Raw genomic sequence first — 27,139 nt, forward strand, 5'->3', positions numbered from 1 at the left:
GGCAACCCATTCAGAACAGTCAACAGGTTTTATGATGCCTAGATACTGTAACTTGGTTAAATCTTATTTAAGTGGTTCCCACAAGAGGTGTGGTATGGGTCTGGTTTTGTGTACTTTAGGTCTAGCATTCTGTTTCAACTTAATGTGGTGCTGGTAATGTTTAAGGAGCCCTAATTATTTTTGAAAACACTTCAGGGAAATGACTACAAATCGCTTTACCTGATACTTCCTGGTCTATGACAAGCACCTGTTCTGGGTTTTTAGGGTAAAGAGTGATCCCAAGTTCCTTCTGGTGTTGCCACCCCAAGAGATTGGACCCTTCCTTGACAATGTAGACCTTGCCTGTGGTGGAACGGTCTTTGAAAGAGATGCATGAATTCATCATCCCTCTTATAGGGATGGAATCCCTGGTATAGCTACTAGGGGAAATGTCTGCAACCAGTAGTTCATTCTCCTCACATATCTTCATGTTTTTGAAATTCGAAATGTTAAGCAGTGTAAAAGGTGAGCATGAGTCTGAGTACATCCTTATCATTTTCCCATCTAAGCCTACTTCACACTGTGGGTACTTTATCTGATTGATCACATTGCAATCATGAATCTGAAAAACAATTTTTTTTCACACTCTGCAGTTTGTTCTCGGGCGTTTCGTTAACACCAGATGGTTTGTGGGAGATACTGTGGCACACCCTAGCCAAGTGCCCTTTCTTATTACATTTTCTGCAAGTAGATGTTCTGGCTTGATAATTAGGGTTATTAGCTAGGTGGTTACTACTGCCGAATCTATAACATTTTAGTTTATTGGTTTCATTTGTGCGTGAGTGGTCAGTGCTCTTGTCTTTCACTTTGCAGACTGTATCTTCTACAGTCAAATCAGCAATTTCTGACACTTGTTCTTTATTAGTTGGTGATTTCATTTCCTTTATACATAACGCTGTGTGTTCTACAGATTTTGCTATCTCTATAGCATCGTGAAGATTGGGTTGCTTCTGTAGTAGTTTTTCTTGAATTCTAGGGTTGTTAGTACACCTAACAATTTGATCTCTAATAAGGGAATCCTTTAGATCCCCGAATTAGCACAGTTCACTTAAACCCCTTAGCACAGCGACATAGTTGGAAACACTCTCTTGCTTTGGATTCTGCTAAAATAATGGAGTCATTCAAGAACGATGTTTACCTTGTCTCCGAAGTGTAACTTCAATTTAAGTAGTGCCAAATTGTAAAGGTCCACTTCTTCATCAGCTAAGTTGGAACCCTGTTGTATGTCTGGTAGTGTGTCAAAAATCTTTCTGCCATGCGTACCAAGGTTGTGTAGTAAAATATGCTGCTTTCTTATTGCGCTAAACTTCTCCCCTCCAATAGCTAGCAAGTAAGATTCAAATATTTTCACCCATTCCTTCCACGGGCTGTTTGGTTCCCCAAACTCGTTTAAAAATGGCGGTGGTTGAACCATACTAGCAGCCATCATTGGAACTGCCAGTGGAAAGGTGATAAACAACAAAATGTGGAAAAAATATGGAAAAGTTGTTGAAGAGGAAGATCAAGCTGAAAAGGGGCCCTGCGTGATAGGGAGAAGAAAAATAATCAACACAGCTTAATTTGTTGGTGTGCCAATCACTAAGAGTCACAGTAAGCAGGCAAGATCCGTTTAGAACATGTGGCTATGGAGTATTGGACCAAGAGAAAGTGAGCCTGTCACTGTGAAGATGAGGTGGTCGGCAAAATATTCATTCAACAACCTGTGAGAAGTGTGCCTATAACTGTAGTAATGTTGACGGGCTTGAAATACATTTTTTTTTTTTTTAAGAGCTTAGAAGGTGTGCGCTTGGCACTGAGAAACACAGAAGGTGTGACTGGCTTGAGTAGTTGAAATCACAAGCTTTGATCAGCTGGAGCCTCCTCAAGGGACGCAAACGACTGATCACGAAATATCAGAGGTGTGCCTGTCACCGTGATAATTAAGAGGTGCCGACTGGATAACATACGACAGGCTTTAAAAGCTCCGATGTTGTGAATAGTGATGTATAGCAATTTAGGTGAAAATATACATCATATTTTTACATGCAGCGTAGAAATATAAGAGGTGTGCCTGTCACCGTGAAATGGAAATGTGCGGGCTGAATTTGTAATCTCCTGTTGTAGGCACAGCGCTGAGGTGCGCTGTAAGGAGAGAGTTCCCCTCAGCTCCTCACTAAAGTCCTGCCCAGATGACGAACTACCAGAGGGGGCATGCACAGGGCCGTGCACACTTTTATTGACCTGGCACGCCTCCGGATACGACGCCTCAGGAAGTACCACACTGTCCGGACAGATCGAGGCGAGGCTGACGGGGGCGCCCCCAAACGGGTACAGGCGTAGGCAGAAGCGAGCTTTGTCCTCCGCTCCCCCTCGAAAGTTATTTTTGCGTCGAATGGGCCTGAGGGGTGACTCTGCACAAGACTGCGCAAGCGGGGAAATGCTGTCCCACCGCCACACGAAGTCTGTTGCCGATCGGCTGCTCGGAAGTCAGCAGCTGTAGCTAGAGCGCTGGAAGGCCCCCAAGACAGAGACTCTGAAGGTACGGCAGCGCTTTGATTGAAAGTCTGACCAAAGCCCAGTAGCAAGTGAGATAAGCTGCACGTCTGCCGTTGAGGCGATGTTTGAAGGCACAGACCTCTGAGTCCCCTTTGAAATGAAGCGCAGTTTCACTTTCTGACAAACAGTTCAAGTCAATTTCAATAATGTGCTGGAACTCCGTCGGTCAGAGTTATTCTGCTCGTTATCTTTTTCAATGGATGAAAAGTACCCGACCTTGTGGGCCACAAGGTAAATTATACGCAGGTTTCCAGCTCTGGATTTACGTAGAAGGGATGGAGGAGGGTGCTGCTCCCTTACGCAGGCACGCCGTCGCCAGTGTTGCAAAGACTAAGGAAACGCCAGATTCAGGTAAGAAACGTCTTTATTCCACCTCCACAGTTGCACATCCAGCAGCTGCTCTGCCAGAGAAGGTTCTGTCACCAACATTCTAAGGTTGCCTCTCGGCCAACCGATGGGTTGTACCAATCGAGGGGAAAGAGGGAGGGGGAAGAAGAGGGAGAAGTAAGGATAGAGGAAGGTTCCAATGAAAGGAAAGGGTAGATGATGGAGAAGGGGAAAATATAGTAATAGGAATATAATTACAACAAAGACCTTTCTCAATCCTCCCTCACTTCAGGGACTGGGTCTCCATCCTCCAGCTATAGGAATGCAGGCTGTCTGGTGTCGTCTCCCCAAGACATATACAAATATGAAGGTATGGATTTCAGCCTTTTATTTGGTTTTATAGTTTTGCTTAGACAGCTCTTTCCTTCCAATGGAGGTCTTCTTCCCAGGGTTATCGTGGATGCACTGCGGTGCTCCACACCCTCTCCGTTCTTTCCTCATTCCACTCTGTAGTCACCGGCTACTCTTCCCAAAACCTTAGAGGACAGTGTGAGTGTTGATAGACTCAAAGAAACTAAGCTATTTTAGTTTCCCTCTTTCACCGTTAGTGGCCACCATTGAGTATGTGGCGAGTGTAGTGCACTCTCCCGAAAACGTGTCTCATTTCACCTAAACAGTGTACCCCCCTGAACCAGTAGCCTCACTCCTGATCATCACTTACATAGAGACAAGAAAAGTACAAGCTGTACTTGCCCGGGGCCATGGCCCTCCTCTGGGATTGGGGTGTTGGGAACCGCAGCATCCTCCTGTCCTCTTTGGCTTCTGGATTCAATCACATTTGGTGTTGTTCAGGGGTCGTTGCCGGCGTCTTCAACACCTGAAACTGGTTTGGTGTCCTCTCCTTGTGTCCCGGAGGGCGGGTTTGACTTCCTCTCGTCCTCAGCTTCTTCCTCAGCCTCAGCCGGTCCGCAGAGGTCCTACGATGTTGTCTACTCAATTCTCTCTCCTTCGGCTGAGCAGTCCATCACTGTCCTGTCTCCTTCTTCCACGCCTCTTTTCCACAGCTCTTCTGGGTTTTTAGCTATGATCCTGCCGGGCGGCCTCCTGACGTTGTTTGTAGTAACTAGAGCATTGCTGCTCCATACTACCGTGTCAGCGGTGTCTTCAATAATGGAATCACCGGCCGGGGTAGTCTCCTCACTACATCTGGAGAAGCTGTTCTCATCCTCCAATTTGTGCCAAGCTAAATCAAGGGCATACAAATTGGATCCCAGTGCCCCGTATGTAACAACATACGGAGTAATACTATCACACATGTGCAACATACTCACTGCACATGCATGCACACAACATGCACACTAGATATGCATGCTTCTTGCTTTCACATAACAGCGGAAATCTACATTAAAGAAGTCCGTATGTTTGCCTGCCATTGACACAGAGAAAAAGGTTGTGTCACATTAGTGAGTTGCAAAACACAGAACGCTACCACCACCACTTTATGTGATATACTCGTGGGTTGGATGGTAGTTAAATGCCCACCATTGGGACACACTTTGTGCCACTCTCCAGGTCAAAGACCAGTTTCTGGATCTGTGGGAAATTCATCTTTTGTGTGGTAACCCTCTTATTGTTAACCTGTTACTGGACCCTATATTTTTGCTGGTTTTAGAACTCTGTACACTTTACCCATGCTAACCAGTAGTAAAATACATGTGCTCCCACTTTACACGTGGTCGAATTGGTGTATTCCTAATTAGCATATTTAGCTTACCAACAAGTCCCTAGTATACGTTACAAAATGTACCCAAGACCTGTAAGTTAAATGTTAATAGTGGACTGCAGGACCTATTGTGCCATTCACTCCAGTGACGGTGTAAAACATGACTTCAGGCCTATCAATGTAGCCCGACAGTGGAAGTGTAGAAACTGCAATTCGAGCTGTCAAAATAAATTATTTTGACGGCTCCAAACCTCCCTTTTGAATATTAGCAAGTTTCTCCTAAGTAGACGTTGCAGTTCACAAAGCAGGGTGCGTGTTTTTTAAAAGTAGGACAAGTAGCAATGTAATGTTAACATGCTCTTGCAGTGACACACCCAGAGGCTATTTTTCACTGTGGCAGGCCTAGCTGTCCTACATAGAAAGCATGAGTATAGATTAAAATCCTAATACTGTGCCTAAGGAAAGGGATTAGCTAGACAAATGATAAAGCAACTATTTTAATAGTTAATAAAAATCCAATTCAATGGTAAAGTTGAAATGTTAATAAGTACTAAAGAAAAGTAACTTTTAGAAAACTACCTTTACCTTGCCTGAGGTTCCTGGAGGCTGAATTTGCATTTTCTCACTCACTTCTACCAGCTAACAATTAGCATTTGAATAGGTGTGAAAAAAAGTGTGAAATGCCTCCCAAGAGCAAACAAGAGGCTCACCTGAATGGGCAGAAATGAATCCCCAGAACCTGACAGAACATGCAGGGCGGGGTCTGTGAGAATCCCTTTTGACGCTGGACAGGTATGCTGTTTTTATACAGAACACATTGAAGCCCACTTGAAAAAAAGGGAAAAAAGCATGCCAGAACAATTCTCGAGTATCCACTGTCTGGGTGCTGGAAAACTCAGTTTTGTGCTACCAGACTATTGTCTTTGAGATTTAACTTGAGTTTGGTATTGTGTGAGGAAACTAGGATTCCCATAATACGCACACAAGGTCATTCCCACTCACTAGCTTGTGCCAGGCATAAAAGTGACATTTCCAGGCACCCACTACAGAACACCCCTGGACCTGAGGAAGATCAGAGGAAGGACTGAACCTGCTGCCTGAGAAGAGCTGTGAAAGAATGGACCTAGTCTCTCTAGTAACCAGGAAAAAGAAGTGGATTGCAAGGGTCAATAAGGATGAGTTCCTGGTAAAGCTATGGAACACAACAAGTTACAAGATGCCTTTCCTGTAACTTCCCAGCTGCCCAGTAGCGACTAGAACTGGACCCTACTGTTGGCCTCTGCCTGACACCTGTGAGTCCCTAAGTGCCTTCCTCGAGGACATGGGGGGCTTTAGAAGAGTACTTCTGTGGTGGATTGGGACTTAAAAGACTAAAGTCAGAAGGGTAAATCTTTGAACACGATGAACATGGTTGGTGTAGCTGTCCCACGCTTCAACGTGGTCAGCATGAAATGATGCCTTGATCCTGGTCTACCAAGACTACGGACTATCATTAGCACTTTGTGCTTCTTTGGCGCTATTCCTACTATAAACTTTCTAAAATTCATGCCTCCACTTCCTCTTTTTGGATTTTAGTCATTTTGGTGTTGGTTATTAAGTTTTAATCTATTTTTCTAATTTAGTTTGGGATTTTTATTACTTCACATTTCCAACATATTACTTTTTGGTCCTGCATAAATACTTAATACACTGCTAGAAGTGAAACCTGTCTGCTCTGTGTCATAGCTCCCAGGGGTTTGTACTCATGTTAATTTAGTGGCTTTGAGGGTGCACCCTGACAAGGATTGCAATTGTTCTTTAAAGTGGGAAGTCACCCACCCCAGTTAATATAATTTCTTACAGGAACTCACTTTATTACAGTCGGGTCTAGGTCTCTGTGCACATGCTAGGTTAGTGTGATGCCATGGAGAAAATATAAGTTGGGATACCAGTTTCATATGCAGTCGGGCACTCAAGGTAGAGTGCCACACCTGTTCACATGTCCCAACACTTTGAAAAGTCACAATACTCCTTTACATTTAGCAAGCATTTTATTTTTGCTAGGGCATACAATATACAAAGAAGATTGATCACACATTTGTTGAGCTAAACATGTTCACTGTAAGATACCAAAAGAATGAGGTGGGGCACTCACCTGTCCTGCTGCAACACACTGAAATCTTACTTTATAAGCAGGCCACCCACCATTAGTTTAAACTAGAATGAAAAGATTTGAATCTGTTGGCACGAGAGGTAAAACTAAAAATGACGCTTTGTTATCAGCAAGCCCACTTTCGGAATCAACTTTACATCTATAAAGGGTATTAGAATATTCTAAGCACAAGCTACATCGTGTTGCCACCAAGTTGCAAGCTTATACTAAATGTACATCTTTAATTTGACATACCCGAACACAGTGTGTCACAAACGAATCAATGTAGTCTTTGGCTTGATGGTTGTTGTACAGGTAACATCTGAAACACAAAAATGCACATTAAAACAGCTTATGTCCTGGCTGAGTTTCCAAATATTTATTCCACCCACGTGCATAAATTTAATGTGTACAACTTACTTGGAAGAAAGTGCTGGAGGACTAACAAAGACTCGCAATGCATCCTTCACCATGTCTTGCATTAAATGGGTACCAAACACCTTCTTGTTATCGACCAGGAACGTAGTCTAAAAAAAATGTACTTGTGTTCAGCAATTTCAAGTAGTTTATTCTGTATGTGAAGTTACCAGAATTACTTTACTTATAATGCGGTTTATACTGTCACCAAGAACACAAATTAGGAGTATAGACTTGATCCAGGCATTAATCATTTTTTAAACACTTATAATCCTAACCTCTTTGGGCTCTTCCCCTTTGGGCATAGAGTTCGATTTGATAGGTTAAGTCTCTGTAAAGTAATTATCCCAAATTAACAAATGAATTAATTTTGGAAAACTTGGGAAATATTTTACTTTTCTGAAGAAACACTAGAATATTTATGAGCAAAGTTATACTCCCAAGTTTAAAAGACATCTATCCACTAATGTAATTTTTTAGATATACATGGGGAAAGATGCCTTCACATCTGCCAAACGCTGAACCTTGTTTGACTTTAGTCCTCCAAAAATACGGTTCCTAATTAAAAACAAAGCCTGCAGCCAGCACTCACTGGTCATGACGATTCTACTCACCCTTTTCCAATTGTTCTAAGTGGAACCAGCCCATTTCTAGCCTCTACATTGAATGTAAATTTAACAAGGGCTGGAAGTGACTCTAGGGTTTAAACATCTATACTTTAAAATTGAATGTTTTCCCAAGAAAATGTTTAAAAACTTCTAAATGAAGTCTAACTACAGAAGCAGACTATTACAAGAACATGTATTGGGAAGGGAGGGGAACGGTGGAGAATGACCCAAGAAAGAGAGTGGAAAGAGGAGGCTATCTTGAAACGAGAAAGGAAAATGCTACTTACCCAGTATGCATCGGTTTTTGGCATGTAGAGCTGTAGATTCACATGCTTTGCATAGCCTGCCATCTAGTGTTGGGTACGGATGTTTGCACTTTGTTTTCCAGTCACAAGGTAGGTGACTCCTCCTTTCGGTGATAGTGCACATGGGCATCGACTCCATTGTTAGATTGTTTTCCCGCAGAGGGTGATAATAGAGTTAAGTAAGAGTAGTAGAATCGAGATGTCCATGTGTATGTATCTAGGTAAGATATTACTGCAACAGGTATAGGTACCTGGTGAGGCGGGTGGGCGCATGTGAATCTACAGCTCTACATGCCAAGAACAGATCAGTACTGGGTAAGTAGCATTTTCCGTTTGAGGCATGTGAGCTGTAGATCACATTCTTTGCATAGACTATACAGCAGTAATCTCCCAAAGCAGTGGTTAACCTGTAGCTGCTGCAGTAGTTTGAAACAGAGTATGTAGAACTGCCTAGCCCACACTAGCTTGCTGTCTTGCTAACACATCTACACAATGACGTTTTGGGAAAGTGTGAGGTGTAGACCATGTTGAAACTTTGCAGATGTCATCTATGTGGATGTTTCCTAAGAAAGCCACAGAAGCCCCTAGTTTGCAAGCGGAGTGCGCTCTAGGGGGAATTGTTAGGATTCTTTTTGCTTTTGCATAGCATGTCTGAATGCATTTGACTATCCACTGTGCAATACTTGATTTTGAAATGGGATTGCCTTTGTGAGATGGAGCAAAAGCCACAAAAAGTAGTTTTGTTTTACGGAAAGGTTTTGTTCTTTCTATGTAATAGAGTAAGGCTCTTTTAACGTCTAAGGCGTGTAGAGCAAGTTCTGCAACAGAATCTGGTTGAGGGAAGAACACAGGCAACTCAACAAATTGGTTGATATGGAAGGCAGAAATCATTTTGGGCAGAAACTTAGGATTAGTCCGAAAAACCACTTTGTTTTGGTGTACTTGTAAAAATCGTTCCTCTATGGTAAGTGCCTGAGGCTTACCCACTCTCCTCAGTGATGTAATAGCTATGAGGAAAGCAACTTTCCAAGTGAGAAATTGTAGCGCACATTTGTGCAATGGCTCAAAGGGTGGACCCATCAGTCTGGTAAGGACAATTTTGAGATTCCACACTGGGGCAGGTGGAAGACTTGGGGGAATACCTCTTTTGAGTCCTTCCATAAATGTCTTAATAACAGCCACTGTGAAAAGAGACAGCTGCTGTCTATTTTGAAGGTATGCGGCTATTGCAGCAAGATGTAAGCGTATGGCTGTCTATGCTAAATTTGAACGTTGCAAATGCAGTAAATAGCAGGTGATGTTCTGAACTGAAGCATCAAGTGGGTAGATTTGATTGTTATTACAAAAAATAACAAACCTCTTGCACTTTGCTGCATAGCACGCCCGTCCTTGTAGTAGGACGCCTCTTTGATAAGGTTCATGCAGTCTGGCGGAAGATTGAGGTAGCCAAACTCTATGACTTCAGGTGCCAGATCGAAAGTTTGAGATGACCGGGATCTGGGAGTCTTATCTCTCCATGGCTCTGAGTGAGGAGATTGGATGTGGGATGTAGTTTTTGGTGAGAGACTACTGAGAGCTCCAACAGGGTGGTGAACAAAGGCTGACGGGCCATTGTGGGAGCAACTAGGATTAGTGTCAGGGACGCCTGCCTGAGCCTCCAAACTACTAGTGGAATGAGTGGGAGAGGCAGGAAAGCGTAGGCAAACATCCCTGACCATTTTATCAATTGTGCATTGCCTTTGGACAATGGGTGTGGATACCTGGAGGCGAAGCTTGGGCATTTTGGTGTGTGGCGAACAGATCTATGTCTGGGAAGCCCCACATCTGAAAGAACGGAAGGAGAACTCGAGGGTGGAGTTCCCACTCGTGAATCTATTGTCTTAGCCTGCTGAGCAGATCTGCGATTTGATTGTCTACTCCTGGAAGGTGTTCTGTGAGGAGATACATTTTGTGACGTATGGCCCATCTCCAGATGGTCTATGCAAGCTGTGACAGCTGGACAGAGTGTGTCCTCCCCCGTTTCTGTATATAATACATTGCTGTCATGTTGTCTGTGCACATCAGGATAGCTTTGCCTACACAGTGAACTTGAAAGGCTTTGAGCACTAGAAATATCGCTTGAAGCTCTAGGTGATTTATGTGAAGCTGCTTTTGCTGCAGGCTCCACATGCCTTGAATTGTATATCACTAGAAGCTCTAGGTGATTTGTGTGAAGCTGCTTTTGCTGCAGGCTCCATATGCCTTGAATTGTATATCACTAGAAGCTCTAGGTGATTTGTGTGAAGCTGCTTTTGCTGCAGGCTCCATATGCCTTGAATTGTATATCACTAGAAGCTCTAGGTGATTTATGTGAAGCTGCTTTTACTGCAAACTTCACATGCCTTGAATTGTGTGAGTATGGAAATGAGCTCCCCAACCAGTGAGTGATGAGTCTGCTGTTAGCACTGTCTGTGGAATTGGTTAGATAAAGAGCCGCCCTTTGGAAAAGTTTGGTGGATTCCACCACTGCAGAGAGCGACGAGTGCAACCGTCACCCAACACTAAATCTGATAACTGACCCTGAGACGGATTCCACTGACGTGCTAAGCATTCTTGAAGGAGACGCATTTGAAGTCTTGCATAGGGGACTATTAGAATGCAAGACGCCATCATTCCTAGTAACTGCATGAACACTCGAGCTGGCAATGAGTGTTGAGGCTGGAACTAGAAAATTAAAGTTTGAATGTTGTGGATTCTGGCTGGATAGGGACAGGCCAGAGCCTTTTGTATATCGACAGTAGCTCCCAAGTACGTTTGCGTACTGGAGGGCTGGAGATGGGACTTGGACAGATTTACTGTGAAACCAAGATCACAGAGCAGCCTTGGTATTGCTCGATCTCTCTGCCGCCTTCGAGACGGTACCCCACCATCTTCTCCTTACCCGCCTCTCAAACATCGGTATTGCGGGCCCTGCCCTGGACTGGCTTAAATCTTTTTTGGAAGACCGCTCTCAGCAGGTCTGGTCCCCTCCGTTTTCTTCAGTTGCCAGGAAAGTGTCCACGGGAGTACCTCAAGGCTCCACCCTGAGACCTTTACTGTTCAGCATCTATCCGACGCCTCTAATTTTTCTGGCAGAGGAGCTGGGGGAAAAAATAATTGCTTATGCTGATGATACCCAGCTCCTATTCACCTGGAAGGACAATGACCTGTCGAGTTCTTTGGCTCAGAACTGTCTCTTATCTGTATTTCAGTGGCTTACTCGTGCCCAACTGAAGTGCAATGAGGATAATTCGGAGGTCCTTCTGTATGGTTCGTTTCCACCTGGCTTTCGAGAAAACATGTGGCTGCCAGATTTCCCTCGCCCTAAGTTAAAGGGCACCTCTGCCAAGAACTTGGGGATCTGGTTTGGTGAAGGCCTCCGCTTTTCGGTGCAAATGAAGAAACTCACCGGAGTTTGCTTTGGCACTCTCAAATCTCTTAGAAGGTTTTTCCCCCTACTTCCCAGGCCTGCCAAGGAAATGGTCGCCCGGGCACTCATACTTTCTCGCTTGGATTATGCCAATGCGATTAGACACCTCAAAACCAACGATACCTTAGTTATCAAGAGTGCTGACAAAGGCGGTGGCATAGTTCTCCAAGAAAGAACAGCCTATATAGCCGAAATACAACGCCAGCTTGATAATAAGGATCATTACATGCGACTGGCTTCTAATCCAACTAAAGAAATTCAGGCATTGATCCACAAAACCACCACAGAAGGACTCCATGCGGGTTTTCTTTCCAAAAAGGAGTTCAATTTCTTGAATGTGAAAACACCACGCATTCCCATAATCTATACACTGCCAAAAATTCACAAAGACACAACCAATCCCCCAGGCCGACCAATTGTCTCTGCCTGCGGCTCAATTTTAGAACCGTTTGGCGCATACGTTGATTTTTTCATCAAAGATTTTATTCCAGGTACACAATGCTATGTGAGAGATTCAATGGCAATGATAAATTTAATCGAACATCACCCTTACAATCCTACATCTGAAATTCTTTGTACCATGGATGTTGAATCACTATATACAAACATACCGCAGACAGCCGCCCTTTTGGCAATACAAAAGACGCTCACGTCCACATGCTGTTCCCAGTATTTTCATTTGACAACTTCTTGAACTATGCCTTACAAGAAATTTTTTCATGTTCAACAACACTTTCTACCAGCAAATTAAAGGCACTTCCATGGGTGCTATTTTTGCCCCGAACTTGGCAGTACTCTTCATGGACCAACTTGAAACAAATGTCATCCTGACTCCCACAAACCCTTTCTTCCCAAGCATTGTATTTTGGCGTAGATACATAGATGATATTTTTATTAACTGGAGACAAGACATCGAAGTTCTACGCCCATTTGTACATTGGATGAATAATAATTGTTCAGGCCTTTCTTTTACTATCACGACTGACAACAATTCCATTGCTTTCCTAGACTTAACAATTTTCCATTCAGAAGGGGAGCTACTGACACGTCTGTACCGCAAACCCACAGAGCGGAATACACTTCTGAACTACACCAGCAATCACCCTAGGGCCCTTAGGGACTCATTGCCTTACTCCCAATATCTCAGAATTAGGAGAAACTGTTCTTGCAAAGCCGATTATTTTAGAGAGGCAACCTATCTTTCCTCCAAACTGACAGCTAGAGGTTACCCAAAAAGAATTGTCAAAAACGCTTCAAAGCGTGCGTGGTATTGTCCAAGGGAAATCCTGCTGACCCCTAAACCTAAAACTGAAATGCAAAGAATTGCATGTGTTACAACATTCTCCCCGGTGTCAAACAAATTGAGGAAGATGATACTACGCCATTGGCCCATTTTGAATGTAGGAAGTTTAAATATAGACAAACCCTTGTTCGCATTCAAAAAGAATAAAAACCTTAAGGATCATCTGATCCGAGCCTCTCTACCTACTTCTATTAACGCTTCTACACTTGATGCAGTTTGGGGTCTGTTCCCCGTCATTGGACATTTCAAATGTGGCGGTTGTAATGTTTGTGCTTTTAATGTAGAAGGAAAAAGTTTCACTTTTAAAGACATCACAGTACACAGCCATTCCTTTTCTAACTGCATTACAGCAAATGTTATATATCTCATCCATATTTTCCTCCACCTTCCAATTGTTAAATTGTAAAATTATACAGCAGGAGTCATGGAACCCTATTACTTTCATTTTGCCAAATATTTTACGGTTGCCTTACATGCCTTACATGTTTTGCACTGCTCAACCCATTGCCTGTTTTTAACCAGTTTCCTGCTTTTTCAATTGTTTAATTAAGTTTAAACAAATGTTATGGTTTCAAACAATTCGCCGGTTTGAAAATATTATTTACATATCATCTATGTCCAATTCCCACAACCATCAAGCACAATCACCTTCGTCGTCTAATTCACATTCACGGTAGCTCACCACGTTTCCCTGCACTCACTAGAGATGTTTCCCTATTCAGCCTCCCAACCAACAATGGCTCCCACACTGGTCCCTGCCGTCCCCATTCCAATATGGCCCCCGCAATTTGCGCCTACTCACTGCACAGTCCCTTGTCTATGTTTACCCCATTGCTCGTTTCCTACTTCAGACACCATCCACGAGCCTAACGCCCATCCCCGGCAGTCCGGACGAACACCCGCTCCGGCATTTCGAGACTCACTTGAGGTAAGCTCACCGCGCAACAACTACAGGCACAGCGGTAGTTGCCTATCCTGCCTTCCCCTCCCCTAATGTGATTCCCCCTCCCACAGCTCGGACCCAACACCGGCAGCCATCGTTTGCTGCGCTTCCTGTATCCCAAAGAAACCCGGTTGGTAATTCCGCCACTCCCGCCGCAACTTCCCCTCCCGTGCCCTTCACCTCGCCTAAACCACCTTCTCCTTCCGCAGCTCGGACCTCAACAGGCAGCCATCGATCGCTGCGTCCTGGCATATAGATACTAATTCTGCCCAACACTGAGTCCGTGGATCATACCCACCTGAGGACGTCACTTACGACGCTAATTCCCCACGCCAAGGTAAATTCCCTTCTGCCTCCTTTAACTCACAATTCTACCTCCTCACCCCAATGGCCTACTTAATTTCTTCCTCGAATTAATTCTATAGGCACACTCACTTGTAACCAGCAACGCGATTGGAGATCAGGCTCCTTGTTATTATCCAACGTTAACACATCGAAGCCTCGAACCTTACCATCGTTTGAAGGTCAGATTTCAGCGTTCACTATCACCACCACGACAACGCATCGCACTCGATTGATTCGTCTAAGAATTTAATTGTCTGGCAAGCTCTTCATAAACACGCCATCACCCTTCTCACCCTATCACACCAACACCACCTCTTCAATATGCCCTCGCTCCCACTGTCGACTCTCACCCTCCCAGTAAACCTCACCACTGTTTACTTATGGTCACAAAACCCTTCGTCCTGCTTCCACTCAGCAATCCATAGGTCGTGCATGTGGCACAATTCCACGCTCGCACTCTAAGAACTTACAGTAATCCTTTATATATGTTGACATGCAATCTTTTTCTCCTTATAATGGCGGACTATGTTTTATTATCTCCCCCTTCTTTCCCTTGTTCATTCCAACAGGCGTATAACTTATATCAGGCAACCTTTAATTGTAGTCCTGAGGATGATCCCACTGTACTAGGAGCTAGGGATCGAAACGTCGACCTTCTGTAACAGCACCACACTTTATCCATTGCGAAAAATGTACTGTGGTTTCTGTTGGTTAGAGCTTATATGATTTTTTGTATTTGTACTGTAAGCCGCCTTTGTTGCTCCCAAAGTTTTTTGCCTGCTATTCTTTCCTTCCTCTTCTTCCCTTGTTGAAAACTCGGTACAGGCTTGTGCCCTTGTTTCATTTGTTCCTCCTTTATCTTGTTTGAAACCTTTTGCACTTTTCCAAATAAATGTTCCTCTGTCCGGCTGGACACAGGATGAATGTACATAGGTCTTATTCAAGTCTATGTGTTTAATATTTGCAGTATCCAAGTTTAAGCTAAGGACCTTTGTTCTTGAATAATACGTAATTACCCGAGGTCCAATAGCTACCTATATCGGGTTCCCTGGTTACTAATAATGCACTATACTGTGGCATCCCTGGATATCTGCTGAGAAAACTGCAGACCATACAAAACGCCACGGCTAGACTTCTATTTAACATCTCTAGAAGACCTAGCGAGAGACAGCATCTGCGCGATCTGCACTGGCTCCCGGTGGCCCAAAGAGTGCAATTCAAAGTACTCACGGTGGCCCATAGAGCTCTGCATGGTTTGGGGCCTCTGTACATCAGGAAGCGGTTCTGCTTCTATGTCCCCAGCAGAGCTTTGCGCTCAGCCGCCCAACATCCGATGACTATTCCCCGATTTCGCAGGTCCCGGTTGGGAGGTCAGTCCATCTCTGTCAAAGCTGCTTTGGCTTGGAATTCCCTCCCACTGGAAATGCGAAATACTCAGGATCTTGGACTTTTCAAGAAACAGCTCAAAACTCATCTTTTTAATTAGCTGATCCACACCTTCCACTCCCTTGGGTTTTGATAACTGCACGCGCCAGGACACTCTTGAGTATTTGAGCGCGCTATAAAAGCCTTTATAACATAACATAACAGTTGCACTGTTTTTTAAGTGGGTTGTAGACAATGTGCTTTTGAGTTGGCTTTTATGAGCCAGTTGTATGGGAAGACGTGAATGTGCTGTCTTTGCAGATGAGCTGCGACTACTGCCAGACATTGGTTGAAAACACTGGGAGCAGTAGTGATTCCGAATGGGAGCACTTTGAAATGGTAATGTTGCCCCGCTACCACAAACCTGAGGTATTTGCGGTGAGCGGGGTGTATTGGGATGTGGAAGTAGGCGTCCTTTAAATCTAAAGTGGACAGAAAGTCTCCTTGCTGAAGGAGCGGGAGCACTTGTTGGAGTGAAACCATATGAAAGTGATCCGAATGGATGTATAGATTCAGGTCTCGGAGGTCTAGTATAGGACTAAGAGCCTTCTTTTTGGGGAATCAAAAAGTATAGGGAGTATACACCTGCCCCTTGATATTGTAATGGGACTGGTTCTATAGCTCCTTTTTCTAACAGAGAGAGATCTTTTTGTTTGAGAAGGTTGAGGTGCTCTTGTGACATTGTGTGTGATCTTGGAGGAATGTTTGGGGGAGTGTCTAAGTTCCAGGCAGAAACTATATTGGATAATTTGTTGAACCCATCTGTCTGAGGTGATTGTATTCCAGACGGGTAGAAATTGGGAGAGACGTCCCACGACAGGAGTGTAATCATCAGGGGGTAGAGGAGGGAAGTCACTGTTTGGTGTTTGCAACCGAAGTGCGTGTTGAGTTGCCTCTGCCGTTGTTCCCTCTAAATCCTCCTCTAAAGTAACCTCTTGAGGAGGGTGATTATTGCCCTTGTAAGACGAGGAGGGATTTTCTTTTTAGGTGTTTTTGGAGCCATCCCTGTAAAAGGAGCAACGAAAAAGGAGCCCCGATTGGAGGGGAGTTGCAAAGTCCCCATGGATTTAGCGACCTGCGTATCTTTTTTCATCTTCATCGAAGAGGTGCTCCTTATCAAAGGGTTTGTTCAGAAGAGGCGTGGACCTCGGGTTTAAACCCCGAAATTCAAAGCCAAGCATGTCTGCGTAGCAATACACTGGTGTTGACTGCATGAGCTGCGGTGTCTGCTGCGTCTAAAGTGCACCTAATAGACGTGTTGGAAATTAATTTCCCCTCGTGAATTAAGTCATTGGCTTTAGTTTTGTGCTCGTCGGGTAAAAACTGCATTAACTTTTCTAGCTCAGCATATGAGCTCTGTCGTAGCGAGATAGAAGAGCCTGTGCGTTTGCAATGCACCAGTGATTGCCTGCTTGCGATGCTGTTCTTTTGCCTGAAGCATCTATCAATTTAGACTACTTATCAGGAGGAGAGGGATCTCCTGTAGTTTGTGAGTTTGCTCTTTTGCGAGCGTTAAAGACTACAAGGGAGTCTAATGGAAGTTGACCCTAGATGTAAGTGGGGTCGGTAGGTGCTGGCTTGTATTTTTTCTCTATTCTGGGCGTGATAATCCATGCCCACACAGGGTCTTTATGTCATCAGTATGTTTAAGCATTCCCTTTAGCATTGGCAGTGTTGATCTCTGAGAGGAACTCAAGGTCTCAAATAGAAAATCTTCTTCAAGTGCCTCTTTATGTAATTCCACCCCATGGTACTGAGCAGCCCTATCAAGTAGCTCTATATACCCTATGTTGTCATCAGGTGGTGAGTGTTTGGAATGGTATAGATCTGGATCGTTATCTATTTTCGGATCTGTATTATAGTCCTCCCAGGGGTCATTAATGTCCTGTGGTCTATTTTCATCCCCATTCCCGTTATTGGATCAGGTGATTGTGGTTGTGGGGAATTTGGTGGTCTGATGAGCAAATTGGGGTCAATGGGTGAAGGATGTGTAATGAGAGGAGGAGAAGGGTTAGTACCCACATTTTTATGTTTCAAAGGAATGTGGTAGTCCTCTTGTAAGCTCATTTTCCTTTTCTCGGGAAGTTTTGCATGGATCTGTCCATAGGGGAGGTTCCGGGACCCTTCAAACAGGCCGAGGTGGTTGCCATCCTCAAAAAACCTTCGGCAGACCCTTCCATCATGAGCAACTTTCGCCCTATCTCTCTTCTTCCCTATCTTAGCAAAGTTCTAGAGTCGCACGCCACTCACGCTCTCAGCTCCTTTGTGGAAGAATCTGGTGTACTGGACCCCCAGCAGGCTGGATTCAGACCTGCGCACTCAACAGAAGCCGTCATCCTTTCTGTTATGGAGGAACTGCGCAGGGGCGCGGACGTGAACATCTGCCAGGCCTTGGTCCTCCTGGACTTGTCGGCCGCCTTTGACACGGTCGACCATCAAATTTTGGTCGATCGTGTCAGGGAGGCAGGCATCCAGGGCACCGCTCTGGCCTGGGTCCGATCCTTTCTGACCCAACGCCATCAAGCTGTCAGACTATCCCAGTTTACTGCCTCCCAGGTCAAACTGTCCTGTGGTGTCCCACAAGGCTCTTCCCTCTCCCCCCTCCTTTTTAATTTGTATCTTTCCCCACTTATCCGCGCCCTCCGTCAGTTCAATGTCACAGCATTCAATTATGCTGATGACATACAACTAATTTTTAACATCAACTCCTCTGCTGACTCTATTGCCACCTTTCAAAATACCCTGTGCTTTATCAGCAACTGGATGAGCTCAAACCATCTGAAGCTCAACCCCGACAAGACCGAACTCGTTCTTGTCGGGGGTCCCCTCAACCCTTGGGATTCTTCTTTTTGGCCTCTCAGCCTTGGCAGTCCACCTAGCCCCGCCAACTGTGTTAAAAGTCTGGGAGTCGTCATCAGTAGTAATCTCTCCATGACGCCCCAGATTAGCGCGGTAGTCTCCTCCAGCCATTTCCAATTAAGGAAAATTAAGAAAATCTCCCGGCTACTTACTTCCGAGGCTCTTACCTTGGCCCTGATGGCGCTTGTAATATCGAGGTTAGACTACGCCAACGCGCTCTATGTAGGCATCCCAGCCTACCAACTCAGGCGGCTTCAGCTGATCCAGAATCAGGCTGCCCGCCTGATCCACTGCCTCCCTAGAGATCATCATGTCCGTCCCCTCCTAAAGAGCCTTCATTGGCTCCCTGTAGCCGCCCGCTGTAAGTTCAAGCTGGGTTGTATCATTTACAAATCTCTAGCCGGCCAGGGCCCCCTCTTTATTTCTTCCCTTCTTCAATCCTACGTCCCTTCCCGCACTCTCCGGTCTTCCCAAATGGTCTTGCTTTCCATCCCTAGATATAAGAGGAAGAAACACGGCGGGCTCAAGTTCTCCTTCCTGGCTCCCACTTTTTGGAACTCCCTCCCCTTGTCCCTGAGATTGACCACTTCGTACCCCAGCTTCAGATCTGCCCTTAAAACTTTTCTTTTCACAGAATCTTATCAATAAACGGCCTTTGCGCTATCTTCTGCTCTCTTTACTTTGGCGCCAAGAAACCTAATGGTGTTAGTTGCGCCCCTATAAATTTATTTAACATAACATAACATAACATCTAGATGAATAACCAGTTCTTTTTGTTTCAGATCCATGTTAGCAGGCGGAACGTTGAAACAAGGCTCGTTGTATGGAAACGTTGTTTTCCCTTTGGGTGCTGTACTTTTCGGCGTCAAAAGTTTCGGCTCCGAAGATTTACTCTTCCATAGCGAAAGGATGGTGACTACGACGTGCTTCTGTTTCGATACCGAAGGTTTTGGTTCAGTACCGGAATTGGGCCGACTCGATCCCGAGCTGGAAGGCTTTGATTGGTCTTTTAGTGCTGGGCCAGAGGACGGGGCATCCAAAACTTATTCTCGGTGCCGACCTTGGCCCGAGGGTAGAGGAGGGACCGGAACCTTTTTCTTCGACAAGGGTAGGGGGGTTGTCCGTACTCACGGTTGTACTGCTCGATTTTCCCGGCCTTTTTGTGTTAAAGGACAACTGGTGTGACTTCAGTCTCTTTCCATCCAAGTCTAAGGGTTAGAGTAGTGAATGGAGTCTATTTGTTAGGCATTTTGACATGATCCTGTGCCCTTCTCCAAAGATCAGGGCTTGCACACATAGCCTAGGGGATAGATTCGTTAGTATTAGGGGTACCCTGTCCTGTAGTGAGGGTATTTTAGGGAGCCGTGCTGAATTCAGGCCTGGTAGGCCTCAAACGGGAGAGACCACTTCATTCACCGCTCATGAACGGACTTTGTGCTTTCAAAGGACACCGACCACATGTGTTTCAGTTCAGAACAATATGACTTGCAAGAGTTTGGTAGTTACCCCCAGTCATTATCGCACGATGTTACTACCTGCCGGATGGCTTTTCTCATGTGGTAATACTTCCTGGCCATATGTCCCTGCAAATATTTCTGGAGGCCCTTGTGCCATTACGAGACTCAGTTTACTGATGTTCTCGTCACATCCGAATGCCAACTCTCGTGTGATTCGAGATACAGTGATGTTACAGGAGGATTGTGACTCATCTTTACATTTATATTCCAAGTCTGAATACCTTAGCCTAGCTATTTCAATTATTGGTGTTCCTGCTTTGGCAGTTTATAATGCCAAATCTATTGGGAAAATGGCCTGCTGGATGGTGAAATCCATTAATCATACTTCTACAGTCCTGTCCGACATGCTATTAGACGCCCAGGGTGAACGTAGAGCGATTTTGCAAAATCGAGCGGCCATTGATTATCTTTTGCTTAAACATGGACACGATTGTTCTGATTTTGAGGGTCTTTGTTGTTTTAACTTGTCCGATCATACACAATCCATTCGCGCTCATATTGACAAGTTACGTGACTTGACGGAAGAAGTTAGAAAACACATTGACCAGGGCTGGTTTGACTGGCTCTTTAATTGGTTGCCTGATTTACATATGCTACGTCAAATATTAGGAGGTATTCTGATTACTATTGCTGTTTTGATTTCTATCTGTTGCTTTATTCAGTGTATTCCTTCACTACTTCAATTCTGCACACTTGGTACTAGACATAGATCAGTTAGCTTTGTTTCATATTATTCTTCCACAGATGTTAGTTCTGTTTAATGAATGTGTAATAGACTGAAGTCAAGGGTGAAATGTACTGCTCGATTTTCCCGGCCTTTTTGTGTTAAAGGACAACTGGTGTGACTTCAGTCTCTTTCCATCCAAGTCTAAGGGTTAGAGTAGTGAATGGAGTCTATTTGTTAGGCATTTTGACATGATCCTGTGCCCTTCTCCATAGATCAGGGCTTGCACACATAGCCTAGGGGATAGATTCGTTAGTATTAGGGGTACCCTGTCCTGTAGTGAGGGTATTTTAGGGAGCCGTGCTGAATTCAGGCCTGGTAGGCCTCAAACGGGAGAGACTCCATCTTTCTTTCTGCTCCGGCAGCTTGGGAAGCTTCTAGGTCGAGGGTGATGTTTTAGTTATGAGGTGTTATTCGCTTGGAGAGAACCGGTTCGGGCCGGTCCTTATCGAAGGATTGTATTTTTCTTCATGCCGAAGACACTACATCAGGCCGGCCGGCTGGGAACGTGTCCTTGGTACGGGGAGGTACAAGAATTTGGTGGGCGGCAGGTTACGGGCTGGAATTTTCCATGAGGAAATGCACCTCTATATTAGTGAAAGTCTGAGGCAGATACGGGCACTTATTCTTTCAATCCATAGGCGGCACCTAGCCGTTAGCAGTAAAGCTACTACTTATTCCAGGGAAGACAGATGATAAACTTAAGGATGGAGAAAAACCGAGGAGCAGATACTCTCCTAGCAGAATAGCCAGAGAGGAGAGAGTAGCCGATGAGGAAGAGGTCCCAGTGACTCGGAGAAGGGAGAAGGGAACAGACCTGTGATTGCGGAGGTGTTACTTCCAAGCGTGCCGAGGCACAGACGAGGAGGGAACCTAGATGACCATCGAGTGCAGGCTACACACGACTAAGGTGATGTCGACCCCTTTCTTATTAGAGTATACAATCTAATCTTTCACTTTTCTTTGCAGGATATGTGTCATATAGTACTGTTATGTGATTGCGTATGTAATTGGTAATAAAGTACTCAGTTTGTAGTGAATCAACATGTGCTGCGTGTTCTTGTATAAGGGGGTAGCCTATTCTTCTAGTTAGCTGTGACTTGACATGAACAGATGTTAACACTGATCAGGTAAGTGGTAACTGAATAAAGGAGGGAGAAGCCCCTCAAACCAGAGAACAGGTTGTGCTCAAACTAGCAGTTCTTTTGTGATCCGATGAATAGTAAAACTGATTCCCTTGTTGTATGTTATGGTAATTATAGGATGAACTTGTACTGAGTCTGCCGTCTGGGTAGGAAGCCCTGGGTCCGTTTGGGACCGCGAGGCTAAGGCTGCCGTCTGGGTAGGAAGTCCTGGGTCCGTTTGGGACCGCGAGGCTAAGGCTGCCGTCTGGGTAGGAAGCCCTGGGTCCGTTTGGGATCGCGAGGCTAAGGCTGCCGTCTGGGTAGGAAGTCCTGGGTCCGTTTGGGACCGCGAGGCTAAGGCTGCCGTCTGGGCAGGAAGTCCTGGGTCCATTTGGGACCGCGAGGCTAAGGCTGCCGTCTGGGTAGGAAGTCCTGGGTCCGTTTGGGACCGCGAGGCTAAGGCTGCCGTCTGGGTAGGAAGTCCTGGGTCCGTTTGGGACCGCGAGGCTAAGGCTGCCGTCCGGGTAGGAAGTCCTGGGTCCGTTTGGGACCGCGAGGCTAAGGCTGCCGTCTGGGTAGGAAGCCCTGGGTCCGTCTGGGACCGCGAGGCTAAGGCTGCCGTCTGGGTAGGAAGTCCTGGGTCCGTCTGGGATCGCGAGGCCGCCACTTGTATTATAAGAGGTCTAGATACATATATATATATATATATATATATATATATATAGTAGGAATTCCCTGTCCTTAGGTGGTATACATATATAGTTACTTGTTGTGAATAGGCCCTAGGGAGAGGGTAACGTTCTGGCTGGGTTAGAGAGGCTCTGCTGAGCGGGTTCTATCTGATCCGAAAACCCAAGCAGAACAACGGTACACTGACTCGGTGTCACTTGCTCTTGCTCTTCCATGTCGGAGTCCGCTTCGGACACGGAGATGTGTTCCCCCTCTTCTTCGGCTCCCTGTGCGTGGAATTCTTCTTGGTCGGAATCTTCTTCGAAGATGTCCGGTACAGAGCCGCTTTGTTGATGCATTTAGTGACGTCGAGCCCGACAGTCACGCAGCGTCTTCTTGGATTTAAACGATCAGCACGCGTCGCAGTCTTGTTCGCCGTGTTCCGGAGCTAGACAGAGGTTGCACACTTTGTGCAAGTCAGTGCGCAGAAACTTAGCGCTACACCCGGGACAGAGTTTGAATAGAGTCCGTTTTATCGACTGCTAACAAGCCCTCCACGAATCTTCCGATCGAAGACTAAGTCGAAACGATACACGGAGAATGGGAAACGCGATTGAGAAACAATATCGTCAAGGGTAGTGGATTGCGCGCAGAGGGGAACTCGAGAAAAGGTGTCGAACCGGAGCACCGCAATTCACATCCAAACACAATGGTGGGAAAAAACAATCCAACAATGGAGTCGATGCCCATGCGCACAATCACCGAAAGGAGGCGTCACCTACCTCGTGACTGAAAAAGACTTCTTCGAAGAAAAACAAAGTGCAAACATCCGGACACAACACTAGATGGCAGGCTATGCAAAGCATGTGTTCTACAGCTCACATGCCTCGAACATGTATTTCTGCTAGAACTAAAATGCAGAAATAGGTTCTGGGTAGTTTCTAACTGCAGAGTAAGAAGCCTAAGGATTTGCAAAAAACACATATTATATAACGTTTAAGAACATATTTTTTAAGAAACTCTACAGGTGAGGTTCAGGCCCAAAGGCAGGGTAAATTTGAGTATGAAGACTAGACTTTTCGCCTTCTAAGCTCCAAGTTCTTTTTATTGAGGCATATGAAATCCAGGGGAAATATGGTCATCTCTCTACATCAGTCAGGGAGCCTCTTGAGGGGTTGGAAATGGAGTCGACACTTTTCACTAATATTGATGATATCTCCAATGACTAAACACACTGCACCAGTCAGAATGGATTACTGTAATATTCTGTACTTGGGAGTATACCAATCGCAATTGAATAGGCTTTAATGCATGCAGAATGCGGCAGCTCGGACACTGCTTGGGCTCCCAAGGTGAGCCTCTAACAGCATCACACTGAAGAATATGCCCTGGCTACCACTGAAACAGAGAATCCAATTTAAAGCACTCTCCTGTCAAGGCCCTGCTTATCTGCAGTAGATGATTACTCCCTGCGCTACAAGCAGATCTCGGAGATCAGCTGCGGCTAATTTAGCCTCTAATTCCCAGTCAGGAAGGCTAGAGTGGGTGGTTGCGCCTTCAGTACTTGGCTCCCAAAATTTGGAACCCGCTACCGCTGTACCTTCAGCTGGCTCCCTCTGAACTGACATTTAGAGAAAAACTGAAGACTTGGCTTTTTGGTTCCAGTTAGACTTTTCCCGTTGTGCTCTACTTTTTTCTGCACTCTGCTTCCGAGCGCTTGGACACTCTATGTGAAGTAACCATGCTCTTTATAAATGAAATTATTATTATTATTATTATTAGGAGAGCTCTGACCATGAGAAAAGATTTTATTGAATGCGACTTACCTGAAGCAAAGATCTTGATAGAACACAGGGAGACTGCTCACTAAATTCACAGAAAAAGTCCTTGTTTACAAAAAAAAAGAAACAGAGCACAGTTAATCTTCAAGTATACTCAACACTAATGTTGTCATAACAAAAGAACTACATATAGCATCAAATTAACTACGTTCATGCTTACCTCGCCAGTTTGTTAAAACATTTAAGAGTCTGCATTTTGCTAGCTTTATTCAGAACAATACACACCACAGAATCGGAAAGAACTACCACTCCACTGCCATGGAGGCAAACAGCACATTTGATTTAAAACATACTTAGAATGTCAATGCAAACCGAATTTTGCAGTTGCATGAGATTGTATATCAGAAATTGGAGAAAAAATACCAATCTGTACTATGGAAAGAAGCCTCTACACTAGAGGTTTCTTTGTGTAATTCCAGCGCATGTACATATTCATGAACTGATGGCTGGAAAACAACAGACCAACTTTGCAGCACGTTTTCACCAAAAGCAGCAGTTGGAGGCCAATTTCACACCAATTTCCACTTACTCAATCATATTATTGAATTTTGGGTAAAAAGCCCACAAACCATTTCATAGCTATAAATAATGTATTTATATTCTTATATCAAGCCGTAAAAAATAATAAATCACAGTACTCTAAATTTGGTACAGAACCTCGTTCCTTTAGCAGCTTCCACATAGACACTTTACAGTCCTTTAGGTACTGGCCATTCCCATTGCATGTTTGAATATAATTTCAGTGAAGTACGGAGAGGAACAATGCACAGAAAGGTTTTCCTTCGACAAACATAATACTTATGTTAAGAAGGAAGGTGCAAGGCTGTTTCTAGTACAGCCTTGGTTCTATACAAGTAAAGACTCGTTTAGGACAGAGTCTGCATTCTAGCACTTACATACATAACTTTTTCCTATTTTTTATTGGCAATTTAAAAATGCACTCTTTAATTCTAAATATACATTAAAACAATTCCAAAGCTGCCTCAACTCTCTCGTTCACCTCCACAGGAGAAGCGACGCCATGATTTCTGACCTAGACTTGTACTGACTCCGGCCATTCGATTCGGTTTGCCCGAGTAGCGTTCAACTCTCCCTGGTTGCACCCCACCCCACCAATGTAGGTCGTTGAAACTATTAGAGAATGGGCCTGACCCCTACGGTAGATGGGCAACTCCACTAGGCTGGGTCAGTGGTAATGAGCGACCCCCCCCCCGCATTGAGAGTAGTAGTACTAGAGAGAGTGCATATGAGGACTGGTTTTTGTTTTCTTAAGTTCTAGTTTAATGGTTTCCCTCTGTAATGGTATACGAACATTGGTTTTCTTTTTTTTTTTTTTTTTTTTTTTTTTTGAAACCGTTTATTGCAGTTCGTAAAAGTTACAGGTATGGGCCTACAACCATCCGGCCGGCCGCTAGAATGACAAAAACATATTGCACACTTACAGTAAAAGTCTCTAGGCAGTGCAGAGCAGTGAAACAGGAGTAATCAATGGTGCAGGCCACACAGCTCCAAGCCCACAGTACGGTTCCCTTTTCTTGAAACAAAACAACACCAAAAAACCACACCCGCAAGGCAACCCGCGATCCAAAATAACAGCACGTGCTCCATAAGTGGGGGATCCAAACCAGCAGCAGAACTCTGGAGAGGGGAATGGGAATAGATCAGGGACTGGGGGACCGCGCGCCCGCGGCTGAGGGAGGGGGGCCGTCTAGGGAGACGGAGCAGGCGAGGCAGCCGGTAGCAGTGGTGGCTCACAAATACCCCCGCGGTAGGCGTTCCAGGGGCCCCAGAGTTTCACCCACGCCCCAGGCTTACCTCTCGCCACATACACCACCTTTTCACGAAACATACACCAATCCATATGCTCTTTCCAGGCCGACACCGCAGGGGGCCTCTGGGATCCCCACAATTGAGCAATGTCGCGCTTGGCTATCATGTATACCAGAGTCACCCACCGCGTCTGCGGGACCGAATAGTCATTCGGTTCCCATACATTCAGCAAGCATCTCCTCGCTTCAGGCAGCAGCGCAACACGCGTCACCACACGCAGGACCTCAAGCACACCACGCCAGAATCGCTCCACCTTCGGGCACTCCCACAGTATATGCATGAAAGTCGCCAACGCACCACAGCCACGCTTACACATTCCGTCACCAGCAAAACCCATACGCAGAAGCCTTGGCCCCGTCACGTAAACCCGGTGAAGGATCTTGAGCTGGACGAAACGAAGGCGAGCCGGGATGGCCACCTCTTTCGGAGAGGCCACCGCGGAAATCCAATCCTCATCGTCCAGCTCCAGCCCGTCGGCAACCCAAGCCTCGCGGAGATTAGTCAGCAGGCACGACCTATCGTTGATCAGTTTTTTGTATATGAGGGAGATCGTGCTGTCCGGGACATGGCCATCTAGGACTCTGTCCTCCAGGGGGGAAGACTCCGGAATGGATGCGACATCCGGGAAGACGGAGCCCAGCGCATGCCGGACCTGTAGGTACCGAAAGTACTCACTGCCCTGCAGCTGGAACTCCGCCTGCAGCGTCTCAAAAGTTTTGAATCCCCCCCTCGTCCAGAGATCTCCCACTGTGCTGATTCCGATCGTGTCCCACTTCTCGAAGCCCTTCGATGTCCACAGGGAGCCCAACCTCTCAGACGCATATAGCGGTGACGCCCGGGTCAAACGGTCCTTCCACCCCATAGCTGCATTGGCCGCGTGCCAGACACGCACCATGACACGCGTCGGCCCCGTCAGACGGGAGTCGGGCGCGCCAGAGTAGAGCGCTCGATTGTAATCGCCACCGGGCAGGAGCATCTTATCCATCTCAAATGCCGGGTTCAAGGCGGGCCCGTAAAGGCCATGAT

General features: G+C 45.5%; 1 protein-coding gene across 4 annotated transcripts in view; it reads right to left on the minus strand.

Annotated features, from left to right (window-relative positions):
* Positions 1-27,139, minus strand: part of NAA35 (N-alpha-acetyltransferase 35, NatC auxiliary subunit) — a 478,604-nt gene that overhangs the window by 179,432 nt on the left and 272,033 nt on the right. For all 4 annotated transcript variants that reach the window (XM_085633095.1, XM_085633094.1, XM_085633092.1 and 1 more), the window contains exons 13-15: positions 24,269-24,328; positions 7,176-7,282; positions 7,011-7,077 (exon numbers count right to left, since the gene is read on the minus strand). In XM_085633095.1, coding sequence (XP_085489221.1) covers positions 7,011-7,077; positions 7,176-7,282; positions 24,269-24,328 — 234 coding nt within the window. The remainder of the gene's footprint in view (positions 1-7,010; positions 7,078-7,175; positions 7,283-24,268; positions 24,329-27,139) is intronic.

Source organism: Triturus cristatus, chromosome 2_1 (assembly GCF_964204655.1).
Source record: "Triturus cristatus chromosome 2_1, aTriCri1.1, whole genome shotgun sequence".
NCBI lineage: Eukaryota > Metazoa > Chordata > Amphibia > Caudata > Salamandridae > Triturus > Triturus cristatus.